This window comes from Urocitellus parryii, chromosome 12 (assembly GCF_045843805.1).
Source record: "Urocitellus parryii isolate mUroPar1 chromosome 12, mUroPar1.hap1, whole genome shotgun sequence".
In the NCBI taxonomy this organism is placed as follows: Eukaryota; Metazoa; Chordata; class Mammalia; order Rodentia; family Sciuridae; genus Urocitellus; species Urocitellus parryii.
Window position 1 is genome coordinate 33,391,225 of NC_135542.1, and position 22,789 is coordinate 33,414,013.

Below are 22,789 nucleotides of genomic sequence, written 5' to 3' on the forward strand. Positions count from 1 at the left end.
ATTTGTCCCAGCTGGGAATTGTAAGACTCCCTGAAAAAGCAAACCAAGGAGCCGCTATATCAGCTTCTCTTAAAAACATCCGCAAAGTACTCTGTTCCACCCCAAGTCCTTTTGAACGCAGCAGCCCATCCAGGGCCAAAAAAATTGGGCTTGAAGAGGTAACACCCATAATATTTTCAAAATTATGAAGAAAATGAAAATACAAAAGCCCCGCTCTCTCTTTATCTCCAGAGGAGCGTCCTATTTTATTATTTTTTCCCCGCTCTCTCTTTATTCACAGAGGAGCTGCCCCACTTTAATCGCGGATCCCATTCACCTGGGACTTATTCCCGCTCTCTCTTTATTTACAGAGGAGCGTCCTATTTTATTATTTTTTCCCCGCTCTCTCTTTATTCACAGAGGAGCTGCCCCACTTTAATCGCGGATCCCACTCACCTGGGACTTATTCCCGCTCTCTCTTTATTTACAGAGGAGCGTCCTATTTTATTATTTTTTCCCGCTCTCTCTTTATTCACAGAGGAGCGTCCCGCTATTTGCTTGCGGATTCCCACTTTACCTGGGAACTTACTGGTGCACCACCCTTACCGCTGAAAGTTCTGGATCCTGGGTTCGAGGAATATTCCTCCCCGTTCTGGCCACCAACTGTCGTGACCCCTCGCCGGCAAGGGAAAAAACGACACAGGATTCTTCCTTCAGCAGTTTACTCATAATGAAAAGACAGGAACAAGAGAAGAAAGCGCGCGCGCCCGAGCGGTCGGTCTGCCCTAGCTTAAGTACCCAGCCCCGCCAATGAACCAGCACCACGTGGAAGAGTCTAATAGGTGCAGCGCAGCGGAAGCAGGTCAGAGCCCAGCCCACAGCCCAGCAAGGAGTTGTTTAACAACTCTAACCGCTGAGTCATCAGAAGCAGGAAGCCAGCGCCATTTTCAGGGTGCGGTCGCCGGCTCCCAACAATATGGGCTTAATGCAACCACAGAAATGGCTCATTAATGTGTGTGAAATGACCTTTCATTGCTCGGAGGGATGGGGCAGGGAGGCACAAGGCAGAGGCTGGGAGATCCCAGCTTTTGTGGCCTGTGGTGTGTGGGGGCTCTAGTGCAGGACATGTCCTGGGCCCCCCTGCTGCAGGGCTCATGCAGTGACCCAGGGTTCTGGTCTGTAGCCTCAAGTCACATAGCCGTGGCCCCCAGTTCAGATGATGGCTCGGTTCTTTCCCAAGGGTCTCAGAACGGAGGAGCCTGACCCAGGATTCTCCCCAGCGAGGGCTGTGTTCTGGTTCTGCTTTCTCGGTGGGCTGCTCCTGGCTGAAAGCCAGTGTCCGTGAGATGAGACTATTGAACTCCATCTTGAAAGAGATGTGACAGGCCGCGGGGTTTTCCAGAGCACAGAGGCGACTAGTGACTCTAACAAGGAATGTTTGAAATGAACGTCTAAATGCCAGTTTCCACGAAGCCCTCCTGGTCCCCTGCCTCACTGAGAAGCTCGGGAAGGAAACCCGTCCTCGACCAGGAGGCCCGAGCTCAGGCGGGGACCTTGCCGGGCCCCTGCGCTCAGTCCACTTTCCCTGGGCTCTTTACTCTTTGTTGTTGGTCTGTCCTGGACACCTATCTTGGAAACTTGTGTTTCTGCTAAAAGAGTAACGTGTGATTCCTACTTATTGTAGAAAATTGAGAAGATATTTGGTTCAAATGAAAACGCCCATGATCCTACCATGAAAATACCCATAACCAACCACTGTACCTCCCTGTTGGGTCAACATATGAACACGTGCACATCCATGTGCACTCTGAGCTTTATAAATGTACTTATTTAAGCAAAAGGAGAGCATATTCTAATATATTTGCAGAACCTCTTTTACTTCATAATTTATCATGAAACTGCTACGTGTCAGTATATGCTCCCTTAGGATTCTTGGTGGACTTGGAGTTCTTGTTGGCTGGTGTATACCGTATGTTTTAAAAACCGACCACCCTCCGCTTGACACTTGGATATTTTTATTATTAGAATCATCACTGCATTGAGCATTCTTTTGCATTTTTACACCTTTCTTGCCACATTACATTTTCAGGGTTCTCGTAGGTACGGCCAGCTGCTGTCCTGAGAGACTGTAATGCGTGGACTCTGTCCGTCCTGTGAGAGAGCCCATCCCAACCTCTGGACCCGGGCATCGCACTCCTTACTCTCCTGACAGATGGCCATGCTTGTGTCAGAGCCTTGTGGAACTGTCACGGGCTCTTTGGTCGTTCGGACACCTTAACTTCTCCGACGCTCGGTTTTCTTATCTGTAAAGTGGGTCTGGTTGGATCTGGGGTAGGGGTGAAGTCTAATTATGTATGTGCCCAGGCGCCAAGCTCCGTCACCGGGAGGAGTCTGTGTCTCCCTGCCTCCCGCCCTCTTCCCAGCCTTCTCCCTTTCCCGTTTGGCACCGTCTTTGCTGCTGTCCGCATGGAGTTTGAGGCCTGTTTTGATGGAGCCTCTGCTGCTTCAGCCTCACCCCTTGCCCCTCACCCGACTCCCTTCAGGTCTGGGATTCTGTCCACAGAGACGTGTAGCCACATCCCCTTCCCCGAGCCAGGCTTGGGCCGTTGCTCCTGCCCTTCCAACTCAGCAGTGGACTCCTCCTGGGTATTCGGTGCCCCTTCCTCCAGGAAGCCCCTGCTGCCCTGGTAAGGACCGGGAGGTCCTCCCTCGGGGCCCTGCAGTGCCCCTGTTTGCTTCTGTGAGGCGATGCACACAGGTCCATGCAGTGGCCTGGGAGCCAGCCTGTGTCCCCGAGGCCCCAGCTCCCTGGGGCCAGGTGTGCTGTTGTCCCTCTCTGAGGTGGTCCTCTGTGGCAGTGCCTGGCTTCCTGCAGGAGATAGGGATGGGGTCTGAAAGGAAGCCTGGTGGCCGGGTAGTCCTCCGGGGACACACACGCTCCTCGCCTGGGACTTCATTGGTCAGGGTGTGGCCTTGCTCCCAGGGGAGCTGGGAGGGGCTCCCCTGACAGCCAGCTGGCGCTGGGCATCACCTGGCTGTCCTTGTCTCTGGCCAGTGCCTCCTGCTTGCCGAGCTAGCAGCTCTGGGGCAGCAGAGCCTCTTTCAGGGGGAGGGAGTGCCTCTGTGGGAGCGCCATACGGAGTCAGCCAGTGGGCTGCCCCACCATGATGTCCACATGTCCGAGCCACAGTGGGCCCAGAGAGGGACCCTTGGCCAAGTCCAGTCTGGGAGGCTCCTGGCTCTCATGCTCCAAAGAGGTCCATGGACTCTGACAGCCCTGGCACCAGTGGGAGCTGTCCTTTGTCCTGGGAGGGGCAGGGCTGGGGCAGCGTGGGAAGGAGGAGTAGGTGTTGACCTGGCTCCTGATGGTGCTGGCAGCCAGCAGGCCCTGGTGTGGCTGGGGCTCAGCGTCCCGCACCTGTGTGTGTCCCCGATCCCCTTGGCACCTGCTGCCCACAGTGGTGCACTGAATTCTCTCCCCTTTCCGAGTCCAGCCTCGGTTTCTGGCTCTCCTGCCTTGCCTGTGTGTGGAGGGTCATGGGGAAGGCAGCCTGGATGCCCTCAAGGTCCTGACGTGGTAGGGGCGCTGTCAGACATGGCCCTGGTTTGAGAACACATCATCATACGAGTCGAACGGGCTCTGCTTGTGTTTGGCAGTGTCAGCTGCCATCCCCACATGCTCAAGGGCCACACACAAGGGTGAAGCAGATATTTAGCTACCAGACTGGCTGTCCCCTGTCCCCTGAGAACCTGACACGAGAAGGACTGGGAGTCAGTGCATTAGCTAAATAAGGAAAACCCTTGGAGGGGAGAAAGGCTCCGAGTCTCCCCTCACCTCCCTGTGGGGCTTCTTGCCCCCTCAAACGTGGCAGTGGGTGCAGAGCGGGTGCGGCACAGTGGGATGCCCTGGCTGCATGCCAGTGGGGTCGCAGGAGAGCGTGGGGTGTGCACCTGCACCCTCCCTCACCTCTGAGCTGCCTGAGCACAGCCTGGGAGAGGCTGCCTGAGGCTTCACCTGCTCCAGGTGGTGGTGGTGTGGAGAAGGGGTGAGTCTTGTCCCTGGGAGGCAGGTACAGTAGCCACTCTGGAGCTGTTCAGGTGAGTGCCCGCTCAGGGAAGGTCTGTGGATGCAGCAAAGGAGCAGGGTCAGCTGAGGTTGCGTCCTGTGTGACTCAGACCTGGAGGGACTCCCTGCGGAGCTGCCCAGGGCGCCACTGAAGCCTCCCCTTTGCCCTCAGGAGCCTCACTTGAAATCTGTCCTGGGAGAGGTTTGGGAGCTTGGAGGCTGGCGGCTCTGCCCTGTTGCCCCTGTTCTCATGCCCTCCAGCCCCTGCCTGAGAGAGCCAGCGTGAGCAGGAGGTGGAGGCAGAGCCAGGCTGGCACAACAGGACAGAACCAAAGCAAGACACACCACAGGCGCCCACTGCAGCTGTGACCCAAGGGGACCCACAGTGGGATTGAGATTTCAGTGCACCAGGCAGGACTCCCCTGAATCTCTGGGATGATCACATCATTTTCAGGTTCAATCTGTGAATGTTTTAAATGACGTCAATTGATTTTCAAACCTTAAGCCAATCACATTTGGTTGTGAAGTATCTTTTTTGTATTTGTTGGATTCTTTAAAATTAAATTATTTATCTGATTTGTTACAAATGATGGCAGAATGCAATTCATTTCATGTCACACATACAGAGCACAATTTTTCAAGCTGCTGATTGTACACAAAGTGCTTCACACCATTGGTGTCTTCATATATGAAGATCTTGTTTAGGAGATTTGCAGCTGTGTTGGTGGAGAGGGCTGGTGGTCACCTTACGGTGTCTCTGGAGGTTCGGGAAGAGCTTGCCAGGGCTGGAGTTACTTCTTTACTAGAGGCTGGTAGAGCTGTCTGGGCTTGGAGCCACCACAGAGTTTTAACTGTAACTCCAACCTGATCCCAGGACAGGGCCACCCAGCACAGGGCCACCCAGCATGGGGCCACCAAGCATGGGGCCACTGAGGACAGGGCCACCCAGCACAGGACTACCTAGGACAGGGCCACCCAGGACAGGGCCACCGAGGACAGGACTACCCAGGACAGGGCCACCCAGGAAGGGCCACCCAGGACAGGGCCACCCAGCACAGGCCCACCCAGGACAGGGCCATCCAGCACAGGGCCACCCAGCACAGGGCCACCAAGGACAGGGCCACCAAGGACAGGGCCACCGAGGACAGGGCCACTGAGGACAGGGCCACCCAGGACAGGGCCACCCAGGACAGGACCACCCAGCACAGGGCCACCCAGGACAGGGCCACCCAGGACAGGGCCACCTAGCACAGGGCCACCCAGGACAGGGCCACCCAGCACAGGGCCACCCAGGACAGGGCCACCCAGGATAGGGCCACCCAGCACAGGTCCACCCAGGATAGGGCCACCCAGAACAGAGCCATCCAGCACAGGGCCACCCAGCACAGGCCCACCCAGCATGGGGCCACCAAGGAAAGGGCCACCGAGGACACCCAGAACAGAGCCATCCAGCACAGGGCCACCCATGACAGGGCCACCCAGGACAGGGCCACCCAGGACAGGGCCACCCAGCACAGGCCCACCCAGCACAGGGCCACCCAGGACAGGGGAGCTTGAAGGTGACCCTGCTTTCTTCCTGGCTGGTTGACACCATGTCAGCTTTGAGAATTGTGGTGGAACTTTACAAAGCACATGAAGTCAGCTCAGTCAATCTTAATACCTGCTTCTTTCTACACTTTTTATTGGTGCAATACAGTTGTACATAATGGTGGGATTTGTGACTTATTCATACTTGTGCACAATATAACAACATAATTTGACCAATATCCCTCCTTTTTAAATGTAAATTAAATTTTAATTTGTAAAGGAATTGCCCATTTTCCAAAAGATGAAAGATGGAAACCACTGTCTCCATGGCCTGCAAGCCTGGGAGCCCGCCTGGTTGACACCCAAGGTGTTCCACCACACGGGCCTGTCCTCCCCCTGCAGAGCCGCTGTGCTGCTGAGGCCAGGGCAGGGCCATCAGGGCACGGGCTGCCAGGCGGCCATGCTTCTCCAGGAGGTGGAGCAGGGCTGCTGTGGCGAGCTCTGGCCTCCCCGTGCCTGATGTCCCTGCTTGGGCCTGGCTGCCCTGGCGAGACGCCTCCCCCCAGGAGAGGGTGCGGATGGTCCCCTAGACTCGCGGCATTGTGGACTGAGGGTCTGGCAGGCCTTCCTCCTCTAGGAGACGAGCCTAGACACCCTGCCCTTCCCACAGTGCTCCTGTGAAGGTGCCCTCCTGTCTCCACCCGTGTCTGCTCTGGCTCTCAGGCTGACCACCACTGTCCAGCGGCTCCTCCTGAGGGTCTCCCCAGAAGTGCCTACCGCCTGCGGTCTTGGTGCCACAGTCTCCTGAGCCTTTTTTGCTTGATTTTTTTTTCTCTTTTCAGTTTATTTCATGGATGAGTTATGCTAGTCCAAGTCAAAAGTGGTTACGTTATACAAGCCGTGAGGCTTTTAAACTTGTGACAAGGGACAAAAGGGAAATTCTACTTATTGCAAGGAAATCCTCACTTAAGCTTCAGTGAGCCACAAGCACTTAAAACCCATGAACCTTCAGCTGATCGTCCCCAGCCAGTGCCGTCTCTACCAGCAGCTGAATTACTCTTTGCATGGAGAGAGTTGAGGGTTTTGAACAGCATGAGGAGGTGACCAGGGACTTGGAGCCTGAGGAGGACAAAGAGCAGTTCTTGTCAGCTGAGCCCTTGGCTGGCATCCACTTCTACTAAGCTCTGGACAGCGCACTCTCTTATTTGATTACCCGTGTGGAAGGCAGTGGCTGGGAGGTAGTGCTGCTGTTAACTGCACTGCTGCAGGAAGGATGGCTGAGAGGTTGGACAGCTGGGAGGGCGGGCAGTGCTGGGATCGCGGGAGTCAAACAGGCCCGAGCGCTCTGCTGTGTTGTACAATAGGACTCGTGTGCCAGGAACGGCAATAGACTGTGTTTTGATGGCTCAGGGCAGCCTGGATGTCTTGGTGTTCTTGGCTGCTACCTGGAGTTGTGCACATTTAATGTGGTGCTGGGGCTTGAACTGGGTCACTCTGCAGTCCCCTGCCTCAGCCTCCTGGATAGGTGGCCTTGCTGCTTTGACCATCAGGCATGAACGTGCGGAAGATTCTTGCGGAGCCTGTTGGCGTTCGCAAGCTGGAGCTGCTACAGGCAGAAGCATCCCTGGTGATCCCAGTGTCTTCTCTCATGGCTTAAACTTAGAGCCTTGGCCAATAGGCCTATAGCTCCTGGTCCTCTGGCCTCTCAGGACAGATGACTGACATGGGAGTGTGGCTCTGACGCGTGTGAATGAAACTGTCACCACCATCCGAGAGTAGCAGAAAACCACCTTTACCTGACACTTGATGAGAAGGACAGGGAACAAAAAAATCAGAACGGCGTCCTCAACAGTCGGAGTTATTTAATTAGGCAGGTGACATCAGGGTTGATGAATCATTAACACGTCGAAAGAGCAATTAGCTCTTTGTTTCCCAATGTTATCAGTCAGGCAGAAAGCAGTTCTTAAGGCGGCTGTTCCTTAATAGAATTGGCAGAGGATAATCCCTGTTGTGGTGCTTTCAAACAAGGTCTGTACAGTTAGGCTGGTTGTCGGTACTCGTGGCCTTGATTTTTGATGAGTGTTTGGACGCAGGTGAGTAGATCTTGTGTGGCACATGGCAGGTGGGAACAGGGGTGGGTGCATTTGCAGTCCCCAGGCTCCTCTCTTTCCCGGGATCCTGTGCACGGTCTCAGGTGTCCTGCTCTTGTCCCGGCATCTTCCGCTCTTCCTTCCTGCATTGGTGCTTGTGAAAGCCTTGAAGTCCACGCCACTCCTCCCCAGGCGGCGGGCCCCCTGTTGATCTGACCGCTCTCAGGAGGGTTAGTCAGGCTCCACAAGGCGGTGAGCAAGCGGACGGGGAAAACCCGAGGCAACGGAAGAGACGTGATGGAAGCAGGCCGAGTGTATGAGTGGTCAGGGAAGACCCTCGAAGAGGACATGGAGTGGCTGCTCAGTGAGAGAGAAAGCAAGCCACACAGGCCCAGTACTGGGCAGAGACAGGTGTGGCATTTGCATAGCTGAAAGGATGGGCCCAGGGTCAGAGCACAGGGTGCAGAGGTGGGGAGTGTGGGGAGGAGAGGCAGCAGGTGCCAGCTTGCATGGGCTGGTGGGCGTGGGCGCTCCAGAGAGCAACCTGCAAGGCTGCTCCTTGCTTGCTGCAAAGAAAGCACGGGGGCCAGGCAGCAAGAGCCGTGTTGGCTATGGGAGCCTGGAGCCTGGGGCCGCGGGAATCCAGCGGTCCAAGGGGTGGTGTGTGGTAGAGTTGCCAAGGGTCTGAGGGCTTAGCAGTGGGCACTAGGGATTTTGAAGTTGGACAAAAGGGTCTTGGTGGCACCATCTTCTGAGAGAGGGAGATCTGGGGGCCTTCTGTGGATAAAGCTGGCAATTTTGCTTGGGCCAAAATAAGACTCAGATGCCTATGTGAGCTATGTGAGCTCTCGCCAGGCTTCCCTCCACGTGCGTGCACACGTGTGTGCCTGTGTGGGCTCATGTTAGTTGCATGGAGTTCTTAGCACTGTGTGATGGGGGTTGCCTTTGCTTTGTGGAAACCATCTAATTCTCATGAGCACTTTATAAGGTCATCCTTGTTCTAAAAGCAAACACTGCTGTCCAGAGAGGAGCACTAGCTCTCCTGGAAACAGGGCTGGGTTTTGACCTAGTCTTCCAGTTCCAGAGCCTGCCAGGCTGTGCCAGGCCTGGCTCTGCCCCTCGAGGGCTGCAGGTCAGGGTTGCTCTGTCTAATGGTATCTCAGGCTGCAGCCAGGTGCCAGATCAGACTTCCCAGCAGTGGCTCTGTCCTCTTGGATCTCCTCACCCTTCTCCCAGGACCCGTAAGACATGCCCAGAGCACCCTCCTTCTGGAACATGATTCTCAGGAGGCGTGGGGCAGGTGTGGGTTCTTTCTTGCCCCTGGCAGTGTGTGTGGAACCCAGAGCACCTGGGCTGGGGCTTTTGTGGGTGACTTCTCAACCTACAGTGTTCAGGCGAGCTTCCCAAATGAGTGGACCGTGTGCCCATCTTGCAGGTAAGTTGAGGATGGTCTGACCAGTGAGGGGACAGGCCCTGGGAGGCTTTGAGGGAATGCTCAGGTGGTGTCTAACTCTGGCAGGCCTCAAAGTGGGGATCTGGGAGGTGGCAGGCTCAGTGGAGACCAGGGCAGCAGGCGGGTGGCAAAGTCAAGCTGAGGAGTGTGCAGAGAGGTTTTGGCACACTCAGCTGCAGGGCAGACTACCAGGTGCAGAGCAACTGGTGTGCTGTCCGGTGTTCTAGGTGAGGTCTGGGTTGGGAGCCTGCAAGGGGAGGGGCTCAGCAGTATGAGGTGTGGGTGGAGTCCATCTGATCTCTGTGGAGAGAGGTGGCTGGGCATGGGGGGCATCTCTGCAGAGTGTGTGTGCAGGAGTAAAGCGTGTGGTGTGAGGGTCACTGGGCTTGGTCCTACTCGTGCTGCAAGGGAGGGCTGTTGCCATGTCACTTTAGCGATGGCAGTGAGCTTGGTAGGTGGAGGAGGAGACTGGAGCCTCTGGGTGAAGGCCTCAGTGTAGCAGAGGCCAGAGTGTCTGACAGGACCCTGACAGAGCAGTGTGGAGTGGCTAGAGCAGAGGAAGGTGGCCAGGTGCATGGGATAGTGAGACAGGGTGCAGGTGGTGGGGTCTGGGCTTACTTTGTGGATGGAGGGGACAGCCATGTCCTGCTGGCCAGCGGTGCTGTTAGGGTGATGTGGCATCTCGGGAGGTGACAGTGGGACCCTGGCGGGAACCTCCCATCATCCAAGGAGGAGAGGGGAGATTTGCATCATGCGGGGGGCAGGGTAGATGGGTACATTGTCTGCAGAGACAGACAGGAGGGACCTGGGCAATTGGAGGTGACAGTGGGACCCTGGCGGGAACCTCCCATCATCCAAGGAGGAGAGGGGAGGATTTGCATCATGCGGGGGGCAGGGTAGATGGGTACATTGTCTGCAGAGACAGACAGGAGGGACCTGGGCAATTGGAGGTGACAGTGGGACCCTGGCGGGAACCTCCCATCATCCAAGGAGGAGAGGGGAGGATTTGCATCATGCGGGGGGCGGGGTACATGGTACATTGTCTGCAGAGACAGACAGGAGGGACCTGGGCAATTGGATCTGAAGGGCGGCATGGGAGGGAGAAGGGCCCTGCACCGTTCCACCTGGCAGGCTGGAACCGCAGAGAGCCACGGGGTTAGAGGCAGGGTTGGGGGGAGGCCACAGTGAGGTGGGGGCCTTTCCAGGCAGCCCGGCCTGGTGCAGCATGGGGTGGGGGTGGTGAGTGCTGCTGTCAGGATTCCCTCTGCTTGCTTTCTGCACACTCCTGGCCACCGGGCAGGGAGAGCAGACTTTGCTCCTCTGTGCAGGACTCAGACATTCCTTCCCACTTGGGGGGTCTTGACCCATCTCTCAAGGCTGAAGCTGTGACAGGCCAGAGTTGGCTCGGCCTTGTGTTCTCAGGAGAGTCGAGAAGGGTCGTGGAATATGGGGGAGCTGTTCCTACCTGCTGGCCAGGACGTCTGGCTCAGAGCTTGTGGCCTGAGAGTAGAAGCCACCCTGACCATCCTTAGGACCCAAGGGGTTGGCCAGCAGAGCCCCAGGGGTGGCACAGAGGTCATGGCTCATGCTTGTTGGGTGAACTGCTGGGTGTGTCTGGTGTGAGCTCGCAGCCCCCTGGGGGCCCTCTGCCTGTTACCCTGGTCCTTGGCACTCTGCACTTTTATACCTGAGCTTCTCACCACGGGGGCAGGTGGCCTGCAGCCCCAACTACCCCACACTCCCTGGGATCCTGTCTGCCCCACATACAAGCACACAACCCTCTCTGAGTCCTCCAGGGTCCTTCCTGGGGTGCTCTGTCAACAAGAGATCCCATCTTTACTTAGGTTTGGGGTGGCACTGTGCATGCTGACGGTGCTTAGCCAGCGTTTGCTAATCTGAACCAACTCTAAGGCCTGCGTTTTCTTTCTCCAGATAAAGCCGGTGGTGCACTGTGACATGAACGTGCCTTCCAGGTGGCAGTCCTATCACCGCCTTTCCCGAAACATTAAGTGAGTACAGTGTCGTGGGTGAGGACTCAGCCCTTGCCGCCGTCGCTCCTTGAGGAGAAGCCTCCCACGCGGCTGACTCTCCTCTCTGCAGCAGGGACCCCCTCCCTGAGCGCCTTCTCTATGCTCCACATTCTTTCTTCTCTTGAACCCTGAATCAGGGAAGCGGCCCAGTGGCTGAGCCGGTGTCGACAGCACAGTTTTCCTGGGGATGGAGAAGCAAGGGCTCTTGAGCTTTAGGTCGTGGGTTTGTTTTTTAATCCAGCAGTTCCAGCTGTTGGGTGTGGAGAGCAAACGTTTTCAGCACCGTGAGCTCTCACTCCCAGGGCCCTTTTGGAGCCAGCTTGTCCCACCAGGTGTCCCTGAGAGGGGACATGTGAAGCTGCATGCTCGGAACACGACATACTGAGCAGGAGCCGTGAGGCCCAGTGCCCTGGGTGGGGTCGTGGCTGAACACGCTGGACTGGACTCAGGGCTCTCTCCTGATCTTCCTCTTGGCTCTGGGACCTTCTGTGCTTTGACTCTGGCTTGCTCCCTGGTTGGTAGAGCAGGACAGAGGCAGCTACCTCGAGGTGGGAGGATGGCCCGAGGTGACCTGTCCAGAACCCACCGGAGCTCATCAGGGATCAGACTTCTGTAGGTGGCCATAAGCCACCTTAAATCCCTGAGGGGGGAGTTCAGGTGGTTCTTCCCTTTTGCCATTTTTTTGCCCCCAAAGAAAAAGTCGCGTGTGTCCTGGATCAGGAGCTCAGAGTTGCGGGACACTGGCAGTGGCCGGGCTGGCCTGACTCTCACCTGGGACCAGGGCCTGGGCAGGGGGCTGGGGACCATCTGCCTGACCCACACACCGCAGCTGAGAAGCCGAGAGGAGACCTGGTCAGTCAGCCGCGCTCAGCTCCTCAGGGACCTTTGAGGTCCGGGAGCGTGTCTGGAAGTACCTTACCCTGGGCTTCTGTGACGAGCCACTTAAACACATGAGGTCTCCATGGTGCTTCAGGAGTATGAGAGCTGTTTCGAGACAATTCAAGGCCCAGGGTTTCTAAATTCCTGCTCTGCAGGATGGTAGGGTACCCAGTGACTGTGGGTCCTTCCTGATAAGACCTCGTCCCCAAGGCTGCACTCTTGCTCAGCAGCTTTTCTCCGTATGGACCCCTGCTCCTGTAGCATGTGCTCATCTCTGTATCGTGGACTCAAAGTTCCACTAGATGGAACTAAACAGCCATCGAAGTGAAGAAAAGACCTGAGCACGATTGCTTGGAGACCTCATAACTACAGACAAATGGCTTCGGAGGGAGTCTTCCCCGTTACACAGGGACAGGGCTCCGACCTGGCCGTGGTGGCCCAGGCCGCTGGACACGTGGCTTGTGGAGCCGGTGTTCTGAGGCTGCCCTGCAGTGGAGAGGCTCTGGGGTCCCTGGCCTGCTGGGTGGGAGTTAGCTGGTGACCCTGGAGGCCGAGGTCAGGGTCTGGTCCTGGTCTGGGCACTGGCTGTGTAGCCTGAGGTCCCCCCCCCCACACCAGTGTTCTCCTCCACCTCCTCTTTCACAGAAGTGACAGGAACTCTGAGACCCTCTCCTTGCTCAACTTAGATTGTCATGGGACATGAAAAGGTCAGGTAAGGGAGCCTCGGGAGGACAGGGTTGGGGACCTTTGTTTTGTTGTTCATTTGGAAATGCACTGGTGGAAGGTGACCCAGCCCTACGGGTGGCCCGGGCGTGAGTCAGGAAGGCCTGCGGCAGGCCCATGCTTCCTGAGGCCAGCAGAGCTCTGTCTCGGCCTGGAGAAGCGGCCAGAGGTTAGGTGATCCCGATGAAGCTCAGGACAGAGCGGAATGGGGAGGAGAGAGGACCACTGTGGAAAGGTTGGGTGTGTTTTAGGGCCAGGACGAGTGGTCTCTGGAATGGGGCATAAAGGAATAAGAGCAGGACTCTAGTCTGGTGGCAAGTATGAGGAGGCGGGGACAGGAAGCACCGTCCGTGTCTTGTTCTCAGGCTGGGGGAAGCCCATGTGCCGGGACAGCTCCCCTCATTCCATGGCTGTTGGCTGAAGTCTCCGGCTGGAGTGCTCCTCTCCTCTGAGTGGTCTTGGCGGCCACCCAGTGGCCATCTGAGTGGACCAGACACCTTGGCTTCCCGTGTGATTCCTTCCAAGTCCAAGCTGCTCCTTGGCCATGAGGGTCTTCTCCAGGACTCCCTAGGAGGTGCTCCCCAGCAGCTGTCCCTCTCAATGGAGGGCAGACAATCTCCCCAGGGATGTGGGGCTCCAGTGGGTCCCAGGGTGTGGCCCGAGGCTGGGAAACCACTTAGGTTCTTTGCGTTTGCTAGTTGGGGGTATTTGCCAGAGGCTCTGGCTCCACGGGTGTTTTGTGTCCGTAAGTTTTGAACAGCATAGTGAAGTGCTCTGGAAGCTCTGCCACTTGGCCATGTCCCCATTGGTGTCACGATTCTTTGTCACATACTGAAATTGTGTCTCCCAGTGTGTGTTGACATTGGGAGGGAGAGCAGTGGTCTCATGGGAGGGGTGAGGGTGCAGGAGGCTGTGTCCCAGCAAGCAGTGGGGTTTGCACAGTGAGGGGCCCCCCTGTGCAGCCGTTGGCCAGTGCCACGCTGGAGGAGCAGAGTCAGGCAGCTGTGGCTCACAGGCAAGGGGGGTGACTTAGCTGTCCGGCCCTATCGTGTCCCTGAGCTCTCCGTTCATTAGGTTTTAGATAACCTCCATGTGGTTCTTACTTCATGCAGAAACAAGGCGAAAGGCAGGGAGCACTTGGGAAGTCGAAGGGTGTGGGTGAAAGTCAAGACCCTTGAAGGTTCTGCAAAGCCTCCTGGGATGGGGCTCCAGGTTGCAGGTTCTGGAGGTGACTCCCCACCATGGACTAAAGAGGCACGTCAGAGAGAACTAGGTCTCGGCATCCTACCACGTCCCACAGACACCCCAAGCCTTTCTGTAGTCCTCTGCTTCTGGAGGGAGGAAATGGAGAACAGCAGAGGCTGGTCGGAGGTTGTCTTTCCTGGGCCCACATCTCCTGGCCCAGATGTTGGACACACAGAGTGCAGATGAGCTTCGTCTGTAGCCACCTGCGGCCCTTTTTGCTGGTTCCTGAAGAAGTATGAGGAATACGGTCCACAGCCGTCAGAACACAGATCACCCCCATACAGGATTAGAGTGGCGTTTCCTGGGAACTTTGCATCCCTTGAGTTTGACTTTGGTGTATGAGAAGTGGGTAGGGGCCTCATCAGATCCCGGGAATGCTGTCGGCTTCCCCAGGGGTGGTCAGCTCAGTGCTGGGGACTTTCACAAAGGGAGCAGAGAAGGCAGAACACGGATTCCTGGCCGTGAAGGACGGGTGTTGGGAGGGGCCTCACACAGGATGCGCTGGGGCTAGGCACCGTGGGAGGATGGGTTTGGCCAATATTACGGAACTCAGATCCTGGACTAGTGGGTGTCCCTTCCTGGACTGGAAGGACAGGTGTCAAGTTTTCTAATGACCCTCAGGATGTTTGGTGGAGCCTGAAAATCCCCCCAGTTTTAAATGCTATTGGGGAATCTTGGGGAGGTCATGAACAGAGGTCCTCTTCCTACCTTAAGGGGCTCCGTGTCCGTACCCACTCGATGTCTGTGGAGTCCGTTGCCCACAAAGGAGGGGTTTTGTCTAACCCCTGACTGAGGTCCTCAGTTGAATGAGCGCTGAGTTGAAGGGGCAGAGGGGCTCAGGAAGCTGGACAGCACTGGTTGGGCCCTGGACGAGGGCAGGGTCAGGGACCTGAGAGTGTGGCTGGGGGACCGTGCATTTTGATACCCTGCTCCTGAGAAGATCCCTTCCCGGCAGATTCATGGGGCTGGCGGAGCTGAGCAGGAAGTGTCCTGAGCTTGGGGGGGCCACAGGACGTGGAGGGATTGAGAAAGAAGCGAGCATGAGGCAAGAGATCAGAGCCCACCCCTGTGACGGTGGGGACTCGGGCGTGGTCACGGAGGTGGAGTGCGTTGTCCAGGACCAAGACGAAACATGGTTTGCTGCTTCTGTTTGTGGGCGACTGCTCCTCCTGAGCTGGTGCCGTTGAGGGCCCTGGACTCGAGCTTCCTCAGGGCCACGGTGCTTTCTGACAGGAGGCCTGGCATCTCCCTCAAGGCCTGGCACGGACGGCCACATCCTTGCTCCTTGCAGCATAGGCAGGTGTCTGGGTCCGTGAGCGTGGTTTGGAGATCGTCCCGTCGTTCAGTGGCAGAGCCGCCGTCTGTGCCATGAGTTTCCTACTTGGATGGGATCGTTTTGTGCTGATAGACGTTCTTCAGATCTCAGGAAGGAAGCTCAGGGTTGGCACGAGCTATTATTTAAACCACTCCCGTTGTCTTCCACGGGGTTTCAAACCCAGTCCTAACAACTTAGCTTTTAAAAATATTGCCATTAAAAAAAACAAAAAACTTTTTGGAAAACATTTTACATTACCTTATTTTGTCTTCCTTATGACCTGATGGAGCAGATGAGGCCAGGCTTTCCTCCTCCAGGTTTGGAAATGGCAAGTTGAGACCAAAATGAGAGAAGGCCGCTGGTCTGCACCCTTGGTCACACCCAGTCCCTGCATGTCACTGCTCTGCAGCACTGCAGAGTGCCCCAGGCCCAGGAGACCAGTCCTCGGGCCCGGGCTAGTCCTCAGACGGCATTGACCGACATGGAGCTGTTAGTTCCTGGGTCGGTTCCGGAGACCTTGGTTTCTGGTGAGCTCCTCAGTCAGCTCAGCCTGTAACTCACACTGGCTCTTGCTTGGCGCAGAGTGCTCCAGGCTGAGGGGACAGGACGCGTTCCTGCTTCCTTCCTGTCACAGTGGATCCTGACGTCTGAGCTCAGTTGTGGCAGCAGAAGTAAAAACGCCCCTGGGTTTCTTCCATTCTGCTCTCACCAACGAGACTCCGAGACTCCGGAGAAGCCACCCATGGCTGACACCTTCTCCCTGGTTTTTAATAGGGAAAGGGGAACGCGAGGCGGTGGAGGAGTCCCTCAGGCTGAGGAGCCTGCACACGTGCCTTTCCACCAAGCTGCTGTGTGACTTGGACAAGCCACCTAGCTTCTCTGAACCTTTTCTTCATCTGATCACAGGGTAGCACTTGCTCTACGATTTTTTGGAAAGATCAAGGACAATTTTATAAAGTGTGCAGGTAAATGTGGAGGAAATAGCAGCTATCATCGCCAGCTCACCTGGCGTTCCTCTGTCCATATGTTAGTTCCCATTTAAAATGCTTCCTGTTCCCCATCCAGAGACTACACAGCAGTGCACTGGGCATTGCACTGAGAGGAGTTTACGCCATTACCTTGACTTCAGCTGTGCTTGGCAGAGGGACCGTTTCTCTTATAGCCAGATCAACTCATGCCCCGGCAAATATATAGTTTTAAATGGTAATAAACTAAAATCTCCTCCCACTCCACGTCCGCAGGCCCCGAGTGACTTCTCCGGAGGCGAGAGCTGTCACCTCTTCCAGCACCTTCGGGTGTGTGTGCTGCCTCACTTTCACCAGGGACTGTCCTGGAGACGACCCTATCAGCGCTGAGATGATGGTGGTTAGATGTGGTAGCGTCCTGCGCCTCCCCACACTCTGGCATCTCTGGCACGGGTTTAACAGTGGTGGGATCTGATGTGTGCCCATCTGTCACCTCTCCGTTGAGGATTCCCTGGGAAAGTGCTAGGGTGCTTCAGGTGGCGCATGGGAGGAGATGGCCCTGGACAATGCTGTGGAGCCTGCGCGGCCAATGGACGTCAGCAGATGTGCTGGGTCCTTCTCCTCTTGGAACGGGCGATTTCCAAACTTAAGAATCCAGATTACATTTTTTTCTTTCTTTAGATAAAATGTTCTACATTGTTAACAGACAATTCTTTTATATGTATCTGCCTTTTTTGAAAGATGTGGAAATCTGGAGGTGAATAAAGGGTCATCAGTTTTCCCACTCCACAGAGACTCCCCAGAGCCTCAGGGCACCTTCCTGGAGCCCTCTGGAGCTGCCTCTGGGTTTCTTTCAGCTTTTAACATTGGTTACGCGGCTGACTCCCTGGTAAGGACAAATTCCTACGAACAGCTGGATGGCTGCATAACTTACGGGACCGTCATGTCCTGGTTTATTTCACCTTCTGCCGTACTGAGTCATTGAGACCTTTCTATCCTTGTTGTTATAAGTGATTGTATGAGGAATATCTCTGCACCATAAGTCATTGTCCCCATTTCTGTGGGATGAGGGTGGTGGAGCCGGTGGCTCCTGGTTTCTTGTGTTGTGTTGGTCTGTATGGCTGGAGTATCCTTCAGGGAGACCGACTGTGTCCGACTACGTGAGTGCATCTGTTTCTCAGCACTCAGGATACAATGTATATTAAATGTCTTTGAAGTTCAGGCAAAAATATAATGTGGTCTTTTGTAAATATTTATTTTATTACTATCAGTATTCTATATTTAGACTTTTATTGTAAGCCAATTAGGAAAACATTGTAGCAGATTTTTGTTGCGGTAGTAACATTAATAAATTGTGCATTCATGGACTGCATACAACATTTCTTTCTATAGTTTATTTTGGGCAGTTTTAAATATGGAAGAAGTTGCCACAAAGCTTTAGCAGAGAAAATGGATTTTCTTTGTTGTGACAACACATTAAAAATTATATATTCACTCTGAGAAAAAGACATATGTGCCTTAAGTTATTTGCATTTAAGGGAAAAATAGTAAAACCATGGTAATAGTAAATAATGATATGGAAAAATGAAAAGCCATTGTGTATTGCTGAAGGATATTAATTATTGTTGATGGATGTAGAAAAGTAAACCTTGTATTTAGCTGGTTTTAGTTCCAGCTACGACAGTCTGACACTTGTCAAGGGGTGATTGATGTGGCTTGGTGATTGACGTGGGGTGCCAATCACTTTGCGATGGGTTTTGAGAGGCCACTAGGCCTCCCCTCCAGCCCAACACAGATAATGGAGCAAACCCCTGGGTTCACAGGGAAACCGCCTCAAGACTGCGAGAGGGAGTCAGTTCCTCTTTGTCTTTCCCAAGGACTGCACATGCCTTCTGCGGGTCTCTCCTCCCGGAGGGAAGTGGCTGCGTAGTTCAGGTGCGCTGTTCTCCACATGATAGTTTTCCTCCATTTTACCCATCAGGGAGTTGAGGGCATATATTTGCTTTTTAAGGAACAGAGTTTTGTCCAGTTTTTTGGGCTCGTTAGATTATGTAAACAGGTGAAAGAACGAACAAGGCTCGTGGTCAGAGAAAATGCCCATTTATTGAGGAACAGCTCTGCATATTTATAGAGCTGGGGGTGGTTTGACAGTTATGACAGTTTAACAGTTTAATGGTTTGACAGTTGGCATGGGGTGCTTTCTGATTGGTGGGTAAGGATCATGTGAGCCAGCAGGGCTAGTCTGATTGGTGGGTAAGGATCATGTGAGCCAGCAGGGCTCACCATTGGACGGCTCTTCTGGGGGGGGGGATGGGGAAGTTAGTCATTAGAGCCGGGGCGACTCCCACATTCCCCCATCTTTGTTATTAAATGAGAGTGGGCATCGAAGTAGGGAGCCCCCACAGGAGGGTGAGAGGACTGGTATAACTTCAGGAACCAGATCAACGAAGGTTCCTTGCCACCCCAGATCCATGATGATGTCAGTCTATTCGGCATAGGTCTCGACTGGAGGTATCATCAGAAGCCAGGAGTTGGTAATCCCTGAAGAGAAGCTGGTTAAAAACTTGATTAGAAATGTTTTTTACCCACCTGAGTCTGAATGAACTTTATGATAAAGGGAAGGAACAGGCACAGGGAGTTTTTATAGCCCAAATCTAATGGGGTCTCTGGGTCTGCAAGCTGCCTTGTTGGCACAAGGGGGGTTGAGTGTTCAGCCTTGAGCAGGGGCTTGGGCGTTTGGGCTTGAAGCAAACAGGTGACATAGAACCAGACAGAGGGTTTGAGAGGCCAGGTCATCCTGCAGCTAACTTTGTTTGGCATGCCCTGCAGACCAGCCTGTCCTGCACCTAACACCCTCAGTTCCACTCTTCCTTCCTAGTCCAATCTAGCTCCCTCCCCTCTCTATTAAGGCTGCTCTTCAAACTCTCTCCTACTTGGGTGTCTCTGAAACCAGCTTGCTTCTCTCTTGGTCTTTCTCGAAATCTCCCAGCTTTCCAAACCAGCTTGCTTCTCTCACTTATCACTGTTCCCAGCTTTCCCTAGTCTTGTCTCTCTTCACACCAAGAAAGCACAGGCTTTGAAATAAAGAAGGCAGCTTTTTTTAAGGAAGAGAGTTTTGTCCAGTTTTCTGGGCTTGTTAGACTAGGTAAACAGGTATTTTCCTAGCATCTGTGTTCCGCAGCATTTCGGCGTGGAGACCTCTCCGCAGGGGCAGGTGGTGCTCTGTGGGGCGTGGGATGTCACCAGGGGCTGCTCAGTCCCCGCAGTGCTTTCTCAGTTCTGTAATGATATACATGTAAGTATGTTTCCTTTGATTTTCTTCAACTCAAATTTAAGGCCTTAATGAATGTTTTCCTCTTTATTACAGTGTTTTCACAAATGGAAGAATATTTATTCCACCCGTAAAAATTATTATACCCAAATTCAGCCTGACAGACTGGAATAGCGTGCTGGCCACGATTGGAGAAAAAGTCTTCCCCTGGGGAGGTGTTCGAAAGTAAGGAGCTGCGCCTACGAGATGGGAGGCAGTGTTGGTTTTCCTACTGAGAGCACTTCCTGCCTGGACCAGCAGGTGTGGGGTGACTCATCTTGAATCGGATTTTGGTCCTCGGAAGCAGGCAGTGTCTCCTGTCTTTGTATCATCCTCATTTTAAACCAGTTTTGTGAATTTATTCTCTAAACAAACTGCTGAGCACTGGCCATGAGCTAGTTAGGGTGCACACAGCCCAGAAGGATCAACCTTGCCCATGCCCTGGGGGTGGCCTCCCTAGGTGGCCAGGAGCTACTGCTGGGCCAGATGCTGCAGATGGGGTCAGGCAGCAGCACAGCCGGTGACTTCTGGGGGTCAGAAGGGCCAGATCTTCTCTGCCTCTCTACCTTTGTCACTCAGGTCATCTTTAACCTCTCCATGTCTTTCCCTTATCTGCAAATGGAAATGAAGCCGTGTCCATGTCCAGGAGTGGCAGCGTGTGTCAGTGCTTACAGTGGCTCAGTGCTCAGTGAGCGGTCACTGGAGGCAGTGGCTTTACGAAGAGAGGTGGAAAGCCTGAGCCACTGTGTTTCTGGGAAGGACTGCACCCTGTCACTGCATGACACTCCGGATGCTGGACACAAGGGCTACTTGTGGTGGAACACCAGGCCATGGTGGATTCTTGGGATTCCTCCTGTCTCCTCCTGTCCTGATGCTGTCCCCTGGGCTTCCTCCTGTCTCCTCCTGTCCTGATGCTGTCCCCTGGGCTTCCTCCTGTCTCCTCCTGTCCTGATGCTGTCCCCTAGCCTTCCTCCTGTCTCCTCCTGTCCTGATGCTGTCCCCTGGGCTTCCTCCTGTCTCCTCCTGTCCTGATGCTGTCCCCTCGTCTTCCTCCTGTCTCCTCCTGTCCTCATGCTGTCCCCTGGGCTTTCTCCTGTCTCCTCCTGTCCTGACGCTGTCCCCTAGTCTTCCTCCTGTCTCCTCCTGTCCTGACACTGTCCCCTAGCCTTCCTCCTGTCTCCTCCTGTCCTGATGCTGTCCCCTGGGCTTCCTCCTGTCTCCTCCTGTCCTGATGCTGTCCCCTAGTCTTCCTCCTGTCTCCTCCTCTCCTGTCCTGATGCTGTCCCCTGGGCTTCCTCCTACCTGTCTCCTCCTGTCCTGACGCTGTCCCCTAGTCTTCCTCCTGTCTCCTCCTGTCCTGATGCTGTCCCCTAGTCTTCCTCCTGTCTCCTCCTGTCCTGATGCTGTCCCCTGGGCTTCCTCCTGTCTCCTCCTGTCCTGATGCTGTCCCCTAGTCTTCCTCCTGTCTCCTCCTGTCCTGACACTGTCCCCTAGCCTTCCTCCTGTCTCCTCCTGTCCTGAGGCTGTCCCCTAGTCTGCCTCCTGTCTATCCTGTCCTGACGCTGTCCCCTGGGCTTCCTCCTGTCTCCTCCTGTCCTGATGCTGTCCCCTGGGCTTCCTTCTGTCTCCTCCTGTCCTGATGCTGTCCCCTGGGCTTCCTCCTGTCTCCTCCTGTCCTGATGCTGTCCCCTAGTCTTCCTCCTGTCTCCTCCTGTCCTGATGCTGTCCCCTGGGATTTCTGCTGTCTCTCCCTGTCCTCACGCTGTCCCCTGAGCTTCCTCCTGTCCCCTCCTGTCCTGACGCTGTCCCCTGGGCTTCCTCCTGTCTCCTCCTGTCCTGATGCTGTCCCCTAGTCTTCCTCCTGTCTCCTCCTGTCCTGATTCTGTCTCTCTGTCCTTCTTCTAGGCCTGATCTAACATTGCAGATCTCAGAAGGGGCCCCAGAGCCTCAGTGTCTGGGAACTTGCTGATCTCCTCTTAGACTTACTGGTTCGTAGCACCTGGGTGATTGGCTCCTCTGCTTCACAGGCCCCTCAGTGATCTGGTGTGTGGTGGGGTGATGTCGAGCTCTGTGGCCTCCAGCTCTTCTTGTATCCCGTATCCTTCTCCTCCACTCAGGTGCAGCCCTGATTCTGAGCTCTGACTCACAGCCTCACAGTGGGTGCCTCTCCTCACTCTTGGAGGCCCTTCCTGGTGTCCCAGCTGCCCACGACAACAGCTTGCTGTGGCTGTGACATGGCTGCCACCCACTCTTCCACAGAAAGTGTTGCTGTCCGTCTAACTAACCATTGACTCTCTCCCTGGACATGGAGGCTCTTTACAACCTGCCCTTCAGCCAGTGTCCCCTGGACGGCAGCCTCCTCTTGTCTGACTTTTCTGCACATTCCCTCCTTCTGGCCCAGATGGCTTCCATACACCTCACGTGATGAAATCTTGCCCACTTTTCAAACCTCACTGGGAATTCTTAGACCTTTGAAGGTTACACTGAGTCTGACCAGGCTCGTCTTGGACCCTCTGACCGCCAGCTTTCTATTACTGTAACAAAATAACCTGAGATAACCAGCTTAATAAGGGAAAAGGCTGATTTTTGGCTGACAGTTTTGGAAGTTGCAGTTCATGCTTGGTTGACCCCCTTGGTCCTGGGCCTGTGTGGAGGCAGCTCCTCATGGTGGCAGTTTGTGGCAGAGGAAGCTGCTCACATCATGGTGGTCAAGCAGAGAGGAAGGGCCAGAGTCCCAACATCCCCCTCCAGTTGGGCCCAGTGTCCCTGCCCTAGGCCTTCCACTTAAAGGCTCCACCAGCTCTTCACAGGGCACAGGCTGGGACAGGCCTTCAGCACATGGGTGACCTGAGCTGTCGCAGTGGCCCAGCGTGTCACCCCTCCCGTCTGGGTGCTGTGCAGGGTGTTTGCCATCCCGACTGTGGAGAAGCAATGACTTTCTTCCTTTTGCCCTAATGATGACTACCCCGTTGCCTATGCATATGGACGAGTGGACTCTTTCTTAAACAGATGAACTAGTGAATGAGGACCAAACAAGAGGTAGGCTCAGAGGAGCCTTTTGGTGCTGATGAAAAGGCACATTATTTGCAGGAAATGCTGGTTTGTTTGCCAAGTATTGTTGTAACAATTAGGCCAATTTGTATTAACTTTAGCTGTTATTAGTTAAAATTAATTGAATACCAAACAAGAGCTTAGCGTGTTGTTGAG

The 22,789-nt window shown here is 54.7% G+C and overlaps 1 protein-coding gene across 1 annotated transcript in view; it reads left to right on the top strand.

Annotated features, from left to right (window-relative positions):
- The window catches only part of Dcdc2c (doublecortin domain containing 2C), a 65,463-nt gene that overhangs the window by 13,313 nt on the left and 29,361 nt on the right, over positions 1-22,789 (top strand). Inside the window, exons 3-4 of the mRNA XM_077791733.1 lie at positions 11,048-11,124; positions 19,640-19,768. Coding sequence (XP_077647859.1) covers positions 11,048-11,124; positions 19,640-19,768 — 206 coding nt within the window. The remainder of the gene's footprint in view (positions 1-11,047; positions 11,125-19,639; positions 19,769-22,789) is intronic.